At 42.3% G+C, this 17,198-nt stretch overlaps 1 protein-coding gene across 1 annotated transcript in view; it reads left to right on the forward strand.

Annotated features, from left to right (window-relative positions):
- LOC117512787 (uridine-cytidine kinase-like 1) overlaps window positions 1–17,198 on the forward strand; it is a 44,497-nt gene that overhangs the window by 5,219 nt on the left and 22,080 nt on the right. The window contains exons 2-7 of the mRNA XM_034173002.1: window positions 12,400–12,586; window positions 12,764–12,870; window positions 14,690–14,860; window positions 15,875–15,946; window positions 16,034–16,237; window positions 16,304–16,366. Of these exons, the coding sequence (XP_034028893.1) occupies window positions 12,400–12,586; window positions 12,764–12,870; window positions 14,690–14,860; window positions 15,875–15,946; window positions 16,034–16,237; window positions 16,304–16,366 (804 nt within the window). The remainder of the gene's footprint in view (window positions 1–12,399; window positions 12,587–12,763; window positions 12,871–14,689; window positions 14,861–15,874; window positions 15,947–16,033; window positions 16,238–16,303; window positions 16,367–17,198) is intronic.

Genomic DNA, 17,198 nt, shown 5'->3' on the forward strand with positions numbered 1-17,198 from the left:
ACTGATATTTTATTCAGAGATATTTTAAAACATTAGAAAAAACGTTTCTTTACCATTCATTTTTATCATTGAAGATCACAAGTCTGAGTGTGGGACAAGCACAAAACGGCAATATATGCATATAATGATCCTGAAAAAAGGTGAAAAAGTCATCATAGACTACTAGCACAAATTTCTCAACACACTTTCATTGTAAAGATAACTATAAAAGTGTGAAATTTTTCATACAATATGATCAGAGGATATAATAAGTGCCCATAGTCTAAGAATCACCCACATATGTATGATGCATAAATAGGCCAAAGATTAAAACACTTATTTTTCAGTTGGCGAACATTATAATGATGGTTGCCCAATGTTACCCTGGTAACTCAGCCACATGGGATGTGCAGCCGGGAACATTCTGAGTGCTGGTCCCAAGCCCAGATAAATGAGTAGGGTTGTGTCAGGAAGGGCATTGAGTGTAAAATGTACCACAGTAACCATGCAGATCAATCGAATTTCCATACCAGATTGGTTGAGGCCCGGGCTAACAATGCCTGCCACTGGTTCTGTTGCCCAATAGGGTGTCAGCAGAGATTGGGCTACTGCTGGAAGAAGATGAGGAGGAGAACATGACCAGAGGCAGTGGGTAAGAAGGATTGTTAATGGGTGGAAGTAAGAGTCGGGACGTTGAATGTTGGCAGTATGAGTAGTAAACAGTGAGAATTGGCAGATATGATGAACAGGAGAAAGGCAGACATATTGTAGTACAAGAAACCAAGTGGAAGGGAAGTAAGGTCAGGAGCATTGGAGGTGGGTTCGAGGTGTTGTATCAATCAATCAATCAATCAACTTGTTTCTTATATAGCGCCAAATCACAACAAACAGTTGCCCCAAGGCGCTCCACATTGCAAGGCAAGGCCATACAACAATCATGAAAAACCCCAACGGTCAAAACGACCCCCTATGAGCAAGCACTTGGCCACAGTGGGAAGGAAAAACTCCCTTTTAACAGGAAGAAACCTCCAGCAGAACCAGGCTCAGGGAGGGGCAGTCTTCTGCTGAGACTGGTTGGGGCTGAGGGAAAGAACCAGGAAAAAGAGATCGATCACTAATGATTAAATGCAGAGTGATGCATACGGAGCAAAAAGAGAAAGAAACAGTGCATCATGGGAACCCCCCCACAGTCTACGTCTAAAGCAACATAACCAAGGGATGGTCCAGGGTCACCCGATCCAGCCCTAACTATAAGCCTTAGCGAAAAGGAAAGTTTTAAGCCTAATCTTAAAGTAGAGAGGGTATCTGTCTCCCTGATCTGAATTGGGAGCTGGTTCCACAGGAGAGGAGCCTGAAAGCTGAAGGCTCTGCCTCCCATTCTACTCTTACAAACCCTAGGAACTACAAGTAAGCCCGCAGTCTGAGAGCGAAGCGCTCTAATGGGGTAATATGGTACTACGAGGTCCCTAAGATAAGATGGGACCTGATTATTCAAAACCTTATAAGTAAGAAGAAGAATTTTAAATTCTATTCTAGCATTAACAGGAAGCCAATGAAGGGAGGCCAACACGGGTGAGATATGCTCTCTCCTGCTAGTCCCCGTCAGTACTCTAGCTGCAGCATTCTGAACCAACTGATGGCTTTTTAGGGAACTTTTAGGACAACCTGATAATAATGAATTACAATAGTCCAGCCTAGAGGAAATAAATGCATGAATTAGTTTTTTCAGCATCACTCTGAGACAAGACCTTTCTGATTTTAGAGATATTGCGTAAATGCAAAAAGGCAGTCCTACATATTTGTTTAATATGCGCTTTGAATGACATATCCTGATCAAAAATAACTCCAAGATTTCTCACAGTATTACCAGAGATCAGGGAAATGCCATCCAGAGTAACGATCTGGTTAGACACCATGCTTCTAAGATTTGTGGGGCCAAGTACAATAACTTCAGTTTTATCTGAGTTTAAAAGCAGGAAATTAGAGGTCATCCATGTCTTTATGTCTGTAAGACAATCCTGCAGTTTAGCTAATTGGTGTGTATCCTCTGGCTTCATGGATAGATAAAGCTGGGTATCATCTGCGTAACAATGAAAATTTAAGCAATACCGTCTAATAATACTGCCCAAGGGAAGCATGTATAAAGTGAATAAAATTGGTCCTAGCACAGAACCTTGTGGAACTCCATAATTAACTTTAGTCTGTGAAGAAGATTCCCCATTTACATGAACAAACTCTAATCTATTAGACAAATATGATTCAAACCACCGCAGCGCAATGCCTTTAATACCTATGACATGCTCTAATCTCTGTAATAAAATTTTATGGTCAACAGTATCAAAAGCAGCACTGAGGTCCAACAGAACAAGCACAGAGATAAGTCCACTGTCCGAAGCCATAAGAAGATCATTTGTAACCTTCACTAATGCTGTTTCTGTACTATGATGAATTCTAAAACCTGACTGAAACTCTTCAAATAGACCATTCCTCTGCAGGTGATCAGTTAGCTGTTTTACAACTACCCTCTCAAGAATCTTTGAGAGAAAAGGAAGGTTGGAGATTGGCCTATAATTAGCTAAGATAGCTGGGTCAAGTGATGGCTTTTTAAGTAATGGTTTAATTACTGCCACCTTAAAGGCCTGTGGTACATAACCAACTAACAAAGATAGATTGATCATATTTAAGATTGAAGCATTAAATAATGGTAGGACTTCCTTGAGCAGCCTGGCAGGAATGGGGTCTAATAAGCATGTTGATGGTTTGGATGAAGTAACTAATGAAAATAACTCAGACAGAACAATCGGAGAGAAAGAGTCTAACCAAATACCGGCATCACTGAAAGCAGCCAAAGATAACGATACATCTTTGGGATGGTTATGAGTAATTTTTTCTCTAATAGTCAAAATTTTGTTAGCAAAGAAAGTCATGAAGTCATTACTAGTTAAAGTTAATGGAATACTCAGCTCAATAGAGCTCTGACTCTTTGTCAGCCTGGCTACAGTGCTGAAAAGAAACCTGGGGTTGTTCTTATTTTCTTCAATTAGTGATGAGTAGAAAGATGTCCTAGCTTCACGAAGGGCTTTCTTATAGAGCAACAAACTCTTTTTCCAGGCTAAGTGAAGATCTTCTAAATTAGTGAGACGCCATTTCCTCTCCAACTTACGGGTTATCTGCTTTAAGCTACGAGTTTGTGAGTTATACCACGGAGTCAGACACTTCTGATTTAAAGCTCTCTTTTTCAGAGGAGCTACAGCATCCAAAGTTGTCTTCAATAAGGATGTAAAACTATTGACAAGATACTCTAACTCCCTTACAGAGTTTAGGTAGCTACTCTGCTCTGTGTTGGTATATGACATTAGAGAACATAAAGAAGGAATCATATCCTTAAACCTAGTTACAGCGCTTTCTGAAAGACTTCTAGTGTAATGAAACTTATTCCCCACTGCAGGGTAGTCCATCAGGGTAAATGTAAATGTTATTAAAAAATGATCAGACAAAAGGGAGTTTTCAGGGAATACTGTTAAGTCTTCTATTTCCATACCATAAGTCAGAACAAGATCTAAAATATGATTAAAGTGGTGGGTGGACTCATTTACTTTTTGAGCAAAGCCGATAGAGTCTAATAATAGATTAAATGCAGTGTTGAGGCTGTCATTCTCAGCATCTGTGTGGATGTTAAAATCGCCCACTATAATTATCTTATCTGAGCTAAGCACTAAGTCAGACAAAAGGTCTGAAAATTCACAGAGAAACTCACAGTAACGACCAGGTGGACGATAGATAATAACAAATAAAACTGGTTTTTGGGACTTCCAATTTGGATGGACAAGACTAAGAGACAAGCTTTCAAATGAATTAAAGCTCTGTCTAGGTTTTTGATTAATTAATAAGCTGGAATGGAAGATTGCTGCTAATCCTCCGCCCCGGCCCGTGCTACGAGCATTCTGACAGTTAGTGTGACTCGGGGGTGTTGACTCATTTAAACTAACATATTCATCCTGCTGTAACCAAGTTTCTGTTAGGCAGAATAAATCAATACGTTGATCAATTATTATATCATTTACCAACAGGGACTTAGAAGAAAGAGACCTAATGTTTAATAGACCACATTTAACTGTTTTAGTCTGTGGTGCAATTGAAGGTGCTATATTATTTTTTCTTTTTGAATTTTTATGCTTAAATAGATTTTTGCTAGTTATTGGTGGTCTGGGAGCAGGCACCGTCTCTACGGGGATGGGGTAATAAGGGGATGGCAGGGGGAGAGAAGCTGCAGAGAGGTGTATAAGACCACAGCTCTGCCTCCTGGTCCCAACGCTAGACAGTCACAGTTTGGACGATCCCAAAAAATTGGCCAGATTTCTAGAAATGAGAGCTGCTCCCTCTAAAGTGGGATGGATGCCGTCTCTCCTAACAAGACCAGGTTTTCCCCAGAAGCTTTGCCAATTATCAATGAAGCCCACCTCATTTTTTGGACACCACTCAGACAGCCAGCAATTCAAGGAGAACATGCGGCTAAACATGTCACTCCCGGTCTGATTGGGGAGGGGCCCAGAGAAAACAACAGAGTCCGACATTGTTTTTGCAAGTTACACACCGATTCAATGTTAATTTTAGTGACCTCCGATTGGCGTAACCGAGTGTCATTACTGCCGACGTGAATTACAATCTTACCAAATTTACGCTTAGCCTTAGCCAGCAATTTCAAATGTCCTTCGATGTCGCCTGCTCTGGCCCCCGGAAGACAATTGACAATGGTTGCTGGTGTCGCTAACTTCACATTTCTCAAAACAGAGTCGCCAATAACCAGAGTTTGATCCTCGGCGAGTGTATCGTCGAGTGGGGAAAAACGGTTAGAGATGTGAACGGGTTGACGGTGTACACGGGGCTTCTGTTTAGGGCTACGCTTCCTCCTCACAGTCACCCAGTCAGCCTGCCTTCCCGACTGCACGGGGTCTGCCAGGGGGGAACTAACGGCGGCTAAGCTACCTTGGTCCGCACCGACTACAGGGGCCTGGCTAGCTGTAGAATTTTCCACGGTGCGGAGCCGAGCCTCCAATTCGCCCAGCCTGGCCTCCAAAGCTACGAATAAGCTGCACTTACTACAAGTACCGTTACTGCTAAAAGAGGCCGAGGAATAACTAAACATTTCACACCCAGAGCAGAAAAGTACGGGAGAGACAGGAGAAGCCGCCATGCTAAAACGGCTAAGAGCTAGTAGCTACGCTAAGCTAGCGGATTCCCAAACAGGGAATCCGACACTAGACAGGCTGTGGAGCAGCACAGGTAACGCACGACAACAGTGCTAAAAAATAAAATAAAATAAAATAAAAATCCACTGGACAGGCTGTGGAGCAGCACAGGCAACGCACGACAACAGTGCTAAAACAAAATAAAAATCCACTAGACAGGCTGTGGAGCAGCACAGGTAACGCACGACAACAGTGCTAAATAAAAATCCACTGGACAGGCTGTGGAGCAGCACAGGTAACGCACGACAACAGTGCAAAAAAAAAAAAAAAAATCAAAATCAAAATCCACTGGACAGGCTGTGGAGCAGCACAGGTAACGCACGACAACGGTGCCAAAACAAAACAAAAAACCACTAGACAGGCTGTGGAGCAGCACAGGTAACGCACGACAACAGTGGTAAAAAATAAAATAAAAATCCACTGGACAGGCTGTGGAGCAGCACAGGTAACACACGACAACAGTGGTAAAAAATAAAATAAAAATCCACTGGACAGGCTGTGGAACAGCACAGGTAACACACGACAACAGTGGTAAAAAATAAAATAAAAATACACTAGACAGGCTGTGGAGCAGCACAGGTAACACACGACAACAGTGCTAAAAAAAATAAAATAAAAATAAAAATCCACTGGACAGGCTGTGGAGCAGCACAGGTAAAAATCCACTGAACAGGCTGTGGAGCAGCACAGGTAACACACGACAACAGTGCTAAAAAATAAAATAAAAATCCACTGGACAGGCTGTGGAGCAGCACAGGTAACGCACGACAACAGTGCTAAAAAATAAAATAAAAATCCACTGAACAGGCTGTAGAGCAGCACAGGTAACACACGACAACATTGCTAAAAAATAAAATAAAAATCCACTGAACAGGCTGTGGAGCAGCACAGGTAACGCACGACATTAGTGCTAAAAAATAAAATAAAAATCCACTGGACAGGCTGTGGAGCAGCACAGGTAACACACGACAACAGTGCTAAAATAAAATAAAAATCCACTGGACAGGCTGTGGAGCAGCACAGGTAACACACAACAGTGCTAAAATAAAATAAAAATCCACTAGGCAGGCTGTGGAGCAGCACAGGTAACGCACGACAACAGCGCTAAAATAAAATAAAAATCCACTAGGCAGGCTGTGGAGCAGCACGACAACAGTGCTAAAAAATAAAATAAAAATAAAAACGAAAGCGTTAGCAAGCTAGTTAGCTTGCCAACGCTGATGAAGGTTAGCTGATAAAAGTGCTCCGTCGCGATGCTTCGACCGTTAGAGGTCTTCTTTAGGCGTTGGAGCACGGTGAAAAAGTAAAAAAAAGTCTTGAAAAAGACTGTTAATTCAAAATCATCATGGTGTGAATGGGAGCAGAAATGATGTTGTGTCATTTAAAAGGAAGAGTACTGCATATTAAGAGTGTCCTGGAGGTGAAGCGGGTGTCTGACAGGGTGATGGGTGTTTATTTAGAAATTGAAGGGATAACTATGAATGTCATCAGTGCATATGCCCCACAAGTAGGTTGAGAGATGAAAGAGAAAGAAGCTTTCTGGAGTGAGTTAGATGAGGTAGTGAAGAGTGTGTCCAAGCATGAACGAGTGGTGACTGGGTGGACTTCATTGAGTATGATGGTAAAGGGAACAGAGATGATGAGGAAGTAATTGGTAGATATAGTATCAAGGAGAGGAATTTTGGAAGGGCAGAGGGTGATAGAGTTTGTAATAAGTATGGAAATGACTGACATGAATACTTTTTTCAGAAAAAAGAGGAGCACAGGGTAATGTACAGTAGTGTTCAGAATAATAGTAGTGCTATGTGACTAAAAAGATTAATCCAGGTTTTGAGTATATTTCTTATTGTTACATGGGAAACAAGGTACCAGTAGATTCAGTAGATTCTCACAAATCCAACAAGACCAAGAATTCATGATATGCATACTCTTAAGGCTATGAAATTGGGCTATTAGTAAAAAAAAAAAAAAAGTAGAAAAGGGGTTGTTCACAATAATAGTAGCATCTGCTGTTGACGCTACAAACTCAAAACTATTATGTTCAAACTGCTTTTTTAGCAATCCTGAGAATCACTACACTAGTATTTAGTTGTATAACCACAGTTTTTCATGATTTCTTCACATCTGCGAGGCATTAATTTTGTTGGTTTGAAACCAAGATTTTGCTCATTTATTAGTGTGCTTGGGGTCATTGTCTTGTTGAAACACCCATTTCAAGGGCATGTCCTCTTCAGCATAAGGCAACATGACCGCTTCAAGTATTTTGACATATCCAAACTGATCCATGATACCTGGTATGCGATATATAGGCCCAACACCATAGTAGGAGAAACATGCCCATATCATGATGCTGGCACCACCATGGTTCACTGTCTTCACTGTGAACTGTGGCTTGAATTCAGAGTTTGGGGGTCGTCTCACAAACTGTCTGCGGCCCTTGGACCCAAAAAGAACAATTTTACTCTCATCAGTCCTCAAAATATCCATTTCTCTTTAGGCCAGTTGATGCGTTCTTTGGCAGATTGTAACCTCTTCTGCACATGTCTTTTATTTAACAGAGGGACTTTGCGGGGATTTTTTGCAAAAAAAATTAGCTTCACACAGGCGTCTTCTAACTGTCACAGCACTTACAGGTAATTCCAGACTGTCTTTGATCATCCTGGAGCTGATCAGTGGGTGAGCCTTTGCCATTCTGGTTATTCTTCTATCCATTTTGATGGTTGTTTTCCATTTTCTTCCACGCATCTATGTTTTTTTTTTTCCATTTTAAAGCATTGGAGATCATTGTAGATAAACAGCCTATAATTTTTTGCACCTGCGTATGTTTTTCCCTCTCCAATCAACTTTTTAATCAAACTACACTGTTCTTCTGAACAATGTCTTGAATGTCCCATTTTCCTCAGGCTTTCAAAGAGAAAAGCATGTTCAACAGGTGCTGGCTTCATCCTTAAATAGGGGACACCTGATTCACACCTGTTTGTTCCACAAAATTGACGAACTCACTGACTGAATGCCACACTACTATTATTGTGAACACCCCCTTTTCTACTTTTTTTTTTTTTTTTTTACTAATAGCCCAATTTCATAGCCTTAAGAGTGTGCATATCATGAATGCTTGGTCTTGTTGGATTTGTGAGAATCTACTGAATCTACTGGTACCTTGTTTCCCATGTAACAATAAGAAATATACTCAAAACCTGGATTAATCTTTTTAGTCATATAGCACTACTATTATTCTGAACACTACTGTATAAGAGAGGAGGAAGGTGCACACAAGTGGACTGCATTCTTTGAAGGAGATGCAACCTAAAAGAAATTAGAAACTGTAATGTGATGGCAGGGGAGAGCGTAAACACAGGGAGAACATGCAAGCTCCACACAGAAAGGACCAGGTGGGAAGCAATACTATGAACTTTGTGCTGTGTGGCAGCAGTGCTAACCACTAATCCACTGTTCCACCTAATGCTTCATCTCATGGACCTTATCATTTACAGGAATTTTAACATAATATTGTGTTTACTGTACACACCTGCCCACGCCATCTCTGTCTTTGTTATTTTTTATGTGCAGAATAATTAAAAGATCACAAAGTAAATTATTCCACAAATTTTGGATTTTATTTATTTAACTCAACAAAAATATAAACGCAACACTTTTGGTTTTGCTCCCATTTTGTATGAGATGAACTCAAAGATCTAAAACTTTTTCCACATACACAGTATCACCATTTCCCTCAAATATTGTTCACAAACCAGTCTAAATCTGTGATAGTGAGTACTTCTCTTTTGCTGAGATAATCCATCCCACCTCACAGGTGTGCCATACCAAGATGCTGATTAGACACCATGATTAGTGCACAGGCGTGCCTTAGACTGTCCACAATAAAAGGCCACTATGAAAGGTGCAGTTTTATCACACAGCACAATGCCACAGATGTTGCAAGATTTGAGGAAGCGTGCAATTGGCATGCTGACAGCAGGAATGTCAACCAGAGCTGTTGCTTGTGTATTGAATGTTCATTTCTCTACCATAAGCCGTCTCCAAAGGCGTTTCAGAGAATTTGGCAGTACATCCAACCAGCCTCACAACCGCAGACCACATGTAACCACACCAGCCCAGGACCTCCACATCCAGCATGTTCACCTCCAAGATCGTCTGAGACCAGCCACTCGGACAGCTGCTGAAACAATCGGTTTGCATAACCAAAGAATTTCTGCACAAACTGTCAGAAACCGTCTCAGGGAAGCTCATCTGCATGCTCGTCGTCCTCATCGGGGTCTCGACCTGACTCCAGTTCGTCGCCGTAACCGACTTGAGTGGGCAAATGCTCACATTCGCTGGCGTTTGGCACGTTGGAGAGGTGTTCTCTTCACGGATGAATCCCGGTTCACACTGTCCAGGGCAGATGGCAGACAGCGTGTGTGGCATCGTGTGGGTGAGCGGTTTTCTGATGTCAGTGTTGTGGATAGAGTGGCCCATGGTGGCGGTGGGGTTATGGTATGGGCAGGTGTCTGTTATGGATGAACAACACAGGTGCATTTTATTGATGGCATTTTTAATGCACAGAGATACCGTGACGAGATCCTGAGGCCCATTGTTGTGCCATACGTCCAAGAATATCACCTCATGTTGCAGCAGGATAATGCACGGCCCCATGTTGCAAGGATCTGTACACAATTCTTGGAAGCTGAAAATGTCCCAGTTCTTGCATGGCCGGCATACTCACCGGACATGTCACCCATTGAGCATGTTTGGGATGCTCTGGACCAGCGTATATGACAGCGTGTACCAGTTCCTGCCAATATCCAGCAACTTCGCACAGCCATTGAAGAGGAGTGGACCAACATTCCACAGGCCACAATTGACAACCTGATCAACTCTATGCGAAGGAGATGTGTTGCACTGCATGAGGCAAATGGTGGTCACACCAGATACTGACTGGTATCCCCCCCCCCAATAAAACAAAACTGCACCTTTCAGAGTGGCCTTTTATTGTGGACAGTCTAAGGCACACCTGTGCACTAATCATGGTGTCTAATCAGCATCTTGGTATGGCACACCTGTGAGGTGGGATGGATTATCTCAGCAAAGGAGAAGTGCTCACTGTCACAGATTTAGACTGGTTTGTGAACAATATTTGAGGGAAATGGTGATATTGTGTATGTGGAAAAAGTTTTAGATCTTTGAGTTCATCTCATACAAAATGGGAGCAAAACCAAAAGTGTTGCGTTTATATTTTTGTTGAGTGTATTTATTGTATTAATTAAAGTTAACTCAGCCACATGGGGTGTGCAGCCAGTACATTCTTAATTCCAGTCCCAAGCGCGGATAAATGAGGGGGATAAAAGGAGGCAGGGCATTAACCTTAAAGTTAATCAAATCTCATCAACATGTGGGGTGCAGCCAGTACACTCCGAGTGTTGGTCCCAAGTGCGGATAAATAAGTAGGTTGCTTCAGGAATGGCATCTGATGTAAAACAAGCCAACCCAACAATGCAGACAAAAAATCAAATTTCCATACCGGCTCAGGTGAGGCCTGGGTTTACAATGACCATCGCCAGTGCTTTGCCCCAACAGGGTGCCGGCGGAAATTGGGCTACTGCTGGGCATAGAAGAAGAGGAGGAGAATGTATCTACAGACAGCAGGAGACGAGAAAAACTAGAAGGGTGGAAGTAAGAGTCGGGACTTTGAATGTTGGCAGTATGACTGGTAAAGGTTGAGAGCTGGCTGATATGAGGGAGAGGAGAAAGGTAGACATATTATGTGTGCAAGAGACCAAGTGGAAGGGAAGTAAGAGCAGGAGCATTGGCGGTGGGTTTAAGTTGTTGTATCATGGTGTGGATAGGAAGAGTATGTTTACAGTGTGTTGGAGGTTAAGTGAGTGTCTGACAGGGTGATGAGTGTGAAGTTATAAATTGAAGTGGTGATGATGAATATCATCAGCACATATGCCCCACAGGTAGATTGTGAGATGAAGAAGATTTCTGGAGTGAGTTAGATGAGGTGGTGGAGAGTGTGCCCAAGCATGAAAGAGTGGTGATAGGAGCGGACATCAATGGGCATGTTGGTGAAGGGAACAGAGGTGAGGAGGAAGTAATCGGTAGTTGATTTGGCAAAAAGGATGGCTGTGGTGAATAAATACTTTAAGAAAAGTGAGGAGCACAGGGTGGCATATAAAAGTAGAGGAAGGTGCACACAGGTGGACTACATTCTTTGTAGGCGATACAAGCTAAAAGAAATTGGAGACTGTAAGGTGATATTAGGGGACAGTGCAGTTAGACAGCATAGAATGGTGGTTTGTAGGATGAGTTTACAAGTGAAGGAGATGAAGAAGAACAGAGTGAGAGCTCCACAAAGGAGCAGATGGTGGAAGCTGAAGGAGGAAGACTGTTGTGTGAAATTCAGTAAGCAGGTGAGAGAGGCACTGGATGGAGGGGAAGCAATTTTGGACAAATGGAAAGGCACTGCAGATGTGGTGAGGGAGACAGCTAGGAAGGTACTGGATGTGACATCTGGACAGTGGAAGGAAGACAAGAAGACTTGGTGGTGGAACGAAGATGTCCAGAAAAGCATAAAGAGAAAGAGGTTGGTGAAAAAGTTTTGGGATAGTTGGAGAGATGAAGGAAGTAGACAGGAGTACAAGAAGATGCGGCGTAAGGTGAAGACTCCAAGCTGTCATTGATGTTAAAGGGGGCAACACACGGTATTAAGACAGGGGTATGTAAACTTTTGATCAGGGTCATTTGGGTAGTTTCTGTTGTCATTATGATTTAAAAGAGTAAACACAGTTGCTTGACAATAAATGGCTTCACCCAACCATGAACCATGAGCGGAAAAAAGTCTTTGTGTTATCATTCATATTCTCTGAAAAATGGCCAAAAAATCTAAAATTCTGCCAGGTTATATATTTATGGTATATTTTCTGTAAAATAAATGTTTATAAAGCGGCAGTTTAACACATTATATACCACAGTTGACATACAGATGTACAACTACCACAAAGTATTTTATATATATATACATATATATATATATATTTAATTATATATTGCTGCAGCTTTCACCCTGTGCGTTGTGACTCATTTCAGTCTGTCAGTAAATTGTAGTGTGATGCAGAGGAGCTCTTCTTCTTCAGGCTCTAACCTGCCCTGGTGTTTGCGGTTTTTCACAGCGAGTAGGGAAGACTCACTGGACCGGCTCCTGCCCCTCGCCGGGGCCCTTCGCAAGAAGAGTACCACATCTTTGAGTAAAACTGAGCCTCCTCTGCTCCGCACAGGCACTCGCACCATATACACCGCTGGACGGCCTCCCTGGTATGACAAGCACAGAGCTCAGTCAAAAGAGGCCTTTGTCATCGGTATGACACTGATATAATGTACTAATTTTGTAAATACATTCACTCATGTCATGCTGTGACTTGAGGCTGCAGAACCTGTCCCTTTGTCACATTCTGTCCTATAATAACCTTAAACACATTAAATCTGTCACACATACATAGTGCTTGACACCACTGGAATGCTGTGTTGATGTGCAGGGCTGTGTGGGGGCAGCACCTCAGGGAAGACCACTGTGGCCAATAAAATCATTGAGGCTCTGGATGTGCCATGGGTTGTCTTGTTGTCGATGGATTCTTTCTACAAGGTGAGACATTCATTCATTTAATTATCAAAGCACCTCAGCAGAAAACGGCCTTTTTAAAGATCTGTCTACCCAAAAGAAGAACATTCAGTATAGGCCGTGAGGCCCATTGGCGCCGGTTCTTAGTATCTCCTGATTCCAATGCATGAACTGGATGACAGTCTACAACTCCTCGTGGACGGGACGTCACTCTGTCTCGGACGGCTTCCCCAGCCAAGGCCAGCTCCCATTTACAAATGAAGTGGCTTGTTGTGTGGGCCGCTGAAGAGGAGGTACTGCTGTCCCACCACCACCAGAGGGCGCCCTGCCCAAAGTGCGGGCTTCAGGCACGAGAGGGAGCTGCTGCATTGCAGAACCAACCGGGATTGACAGCTGTCACTCATCACCCCTGCCAGCTGTCACTCATCAGCCATCACCACAAAAGCCGGGCAGCATCTCCACCTCACTGCCGAGATATCAGTCTACCTGGAAGGTAAACACTCAGCCGTAGTTTTGTGCCGTACAATTATTCTGAACATTTGCAGGCGTTCCTGTTGACTGGTCAGCAGCTGGAAGCTGGGAGGAAACGACACTCTTCGCTCCTCGGATAAGTAGTCATACAGGCGCTGCACGTTATTGTTCCTGCGTGACTGTGATTAAGAGTTGGAGGTGGAGGTGTTCCCTCCAAGTGGAAAAGAACTGTTTGCTGACTGTTTTGCTGGGTGTGCACACACCCACCATAAACTGTTTTTGCTCCCTGCCAGCAGTACCGATCTGACAGCTGGAGACGGTGGCCACCTGGGGAGATCAGGACTTGGTGTCTCGTGTGTTTCCAGATCCGGTGGCAGTGGAAATCGTGTGGGGCCTGGCTCTTCTCTGGACGGTGCTCTCCTATCCTCGAGCCTGCCCACACACCCCCTTCGTGTAATTGACTGTAATTTAAATTCTGTTTCTGTATGTATTCCGTTGTGCACATTTACAACAGTAAATTGTTATTCTTTGGCTCATCCATTGTCCGGTTCATTTACGCCCCCTGTTGTGGGTCCGTGTCCCTACACATGGCTATCTTAATTCAGGGGCTGCATCCTTCGAAGGCTGCAGTCTATGAGGAGGCTTGCAGGGAGGGAATCACACAATGGCTCTTGGGATTGTTTGGGCCATGAAGGATTCACGTGTTATACCTTTCATTTTCTTTGGAAAGAAGGCTGAATTTGTCTGCCACTTTCCAAGGAGCCTTCGAAATGAGACAGTCTAGTCACACGATGACACAGTTTGACAAATGCGGCCTTCAAAGGATGCGGCCCCTGAATTGGTAGATAGTCAGTGTCTTGTCCATGGACACAGACAGGTGAGAGGGACTCGAACCCATGCTTACATATTGGCAGTCCAGCTCCTTATCCACTGAGGTACACTGTTCTACCAAGAGATAGTGAAAGATATTGACATGGAACAAGAAGGTTCCCAGCTCCAGGCCACCTGTGCACCATTCTCCTTGCACATCTGGAGGTGGATCAGGAAGGCACCCGTTGAGGAAAGTGTGCCACATCAACATATAGAGCCATAACTGATTTGCTGTGCCAACCCCCGAGCGAAAAAGGAACCACAGATTCCAAAAGAATATATTATAATTTGTGTTAAATTATAGATTAGTTACACTTTTTGAAGTAAGCGCTTTCCACACCCACAATTACACACATTCATATGTCGAAGCTTCAGCCTCAGAATCTGGTGCTTTTAGGAGGAAAATGTTTTTTTTTTCTTCTTCCTCAAACATTTTTCTTAGTATTGTAACACCTGGATCATCCTGTGGACAACTTGAATCTGAGCTGTTTCGGTTTTCCAGGTTTTGACTCCTGAGGAACAGAATCTGGCGGCAAGTAACGACTATAACTTTGACCACCCTGGGGCATTTGATTTTGAGCTGCTGGTTGCAATGCTGCGAAAACTGAAGCAGGGCAAGAGTGTGAAGATCCCAGTGTACGACTTCACCACACACAGACGACACAAAGACTGGGTGAGCAACTGGGGCTGAATTTTAAACTGTTTAACCAGCTGCATTTTAACCCCGTAACACTGTACGTATCATTTTTGATACACACAATTTGTGGGTCAGGCGTTAATAGGGTTAAACGATAATGTCATTTTTTGACAAACAAATTCACATTGAGTACGATGGATATTTTCAACCACATGACAACTTGAACCAGTTTTGACTCACTACCTCTGCCCAGGACATGATGTTTTCACTACCATTTGTCTGTTTGTTAGTTTGACTGTGAGCAGGATAACTCAAAAAGTTATGAATGGATTTCAGTGAAATTTGGTGAGCACATAGATAATGTTCCACGGAATAAGTGATTCAGTTTTGGAAGTGATCTGGAATATTTTCTGAAACTGAGTGAGATCCAGAAAAATGTTTAGCCCATAGCAACATTTGACTGAAAAGGTTGTGAGAGGATCTTGATGAAATCTGGAGAGTAGATGGATAATGTTCTAGAAAATGAGGAATTTTATTTTGAATTTGATCTGGAACATATTTTGGATCCAGGACCAAGACGTTTTAACAAATATATAGCCTTGGGTAGTTTTGACCATTGCTTAAAAAAAAGAGACAAAAAACTAACAAATGACTCAACAGCTAACATTCAACAATAAAAGCAATTCCAAAAAGGAACACGTGCTGCCTGTCTCTCTGTCTCTTTCATTTTTTATAACCTTTGTAACCTATAATAACCTTTCCTCAGTTTCTTTGCCACCCATGGTTTGATCATAGTTGGATTTAAAAAAAATAGATTTCTGATAGAATGTTGTACAGTTATTGGTTTGTGTCTCAGTTTATTACAACAGAAAACAAAAGACTTACATAATTTTTAGGTGGTTATTTTAAAAAAATGCTACCAAATGTGACTTTTTAAATTTTATTTTACTCATTTAAAAAAAGCTCAGTGCTTCATTTGTTGATGAATAAGATTTTCACTTGCTTGTTTTCTGCTTTGAAGACTTTCAGTTTTTCCTCTTCTTCCTGCAGAAAAATCTGTACGGTGCCAGTGTAATCATATTTGAAGGAATTATGTCTTTTGTGGACAAAGAGCTTCTTCAGGTGTGGTTTTGTTGTAGTTGTTTCTTAAAATCAGAGTGGTGGTCAGCAGGTGCCTGGATGAACCTTTGGTGGTTTTTCTCCCTGCAGCTCCTGGATATGAAGATCTTTGTGGACACAGACTCTGACATCCGGCTGGTCCGACGGCTCCACAGGGACATCACAGAGCGCAGCCACGACATAGACGGCGTCATAAAGCAGTACAACAAGTTTGTGAAGCCAGCGTTTGAGCAGTACATCGAGCCGACCATGAGGCTGGCTGATATTGTTGTGCCAAGAGGTGAGACAGAAGGAGTTCCTCACTGAGCTACAAACTACAAACTGCTGTCATGTCATTCTCTTCTTATTTGTGTCTCTCAGGTGGTGGGACACATGGTGGCCATAGATCTGATAGTCCAGCACATTTATAGCCAGCTGGAGGAGGTGAGAAAACAATTCACTGATGGAACGTTAGCAGGTGGCACCCTCATGTGTCAGAAAACTGCAATACAGAGGTGTACATGATTAAAGGACCATTCTGGGTATTTTGATGCTTAAGCTCAAAATATAAAGTAGAACAGGAGTTGGCATGAAGACTCAAGGTCAAGATCAAGATCTTTGTCTACTATCCATGACAACACCTTCAAAAAGCAAAGAGGAATTTCAGTCCACCTTCGTGGATAAATTCAGTGGACTGTCCTCTCACAAGACAGGTCAGATCAAGGTCATAGTTTTAAGGTCAAGGTGAAAGCAGAGGTCATTGTTTGAAATATATTTGTGACCATATCTCAGGAGCTATATGCAAGATTGAAATGTGATTGTCTATGTGGAGTTATGTTTTCCTGTGTTTAAAAAAATGTATCAGTTCTGTGACATCAGTGACATCACATCATGAGATCAAGCAAAGTCAGAAAAAAAATTAAAGCAAAGAAAAACCTGGTGGCAGCATGGCACTGCGATCATAATGATGCATTATTTAATTATTTGCATTAGAAAGTGCCAGGTGACTTTTTGTAAAGTGTCACATCAGTGTTGAATTCAGTGCTGCCATAAACAGCCAAATAAATAAATAAAAATCTATAATCAACTGTGCTGAGACAATAAACACAGAAAAAAAAATATATCAAACATAGATTTACTTATTGTTATTATTGAATTTATGTGTGACAGTTATACAGTTATTAATGAACAAATATTGCTGAACAGTTATTCAGAAACTGATTTTGTACTTTTTGCTGAATCAGTCTTGTTGTTTTTCTCCTTTATTCTACTGTAA

The sequence above is a fragment of the Thalassophryne amazonica genome, chromosome 6 (assembly GCF_902500255.1).
Source record: "Thalassophryne amazonica chromosome 6, fThaAma1.1, whole genome shotgun sequence".
Classification (NCBI taxonomy): Eukaryota; Metazoa; Chordata; class Actinopteri; order Batrachoidiformes; family Batrachoididae; genus Thalassophryne; species Thalassophryne amazonica.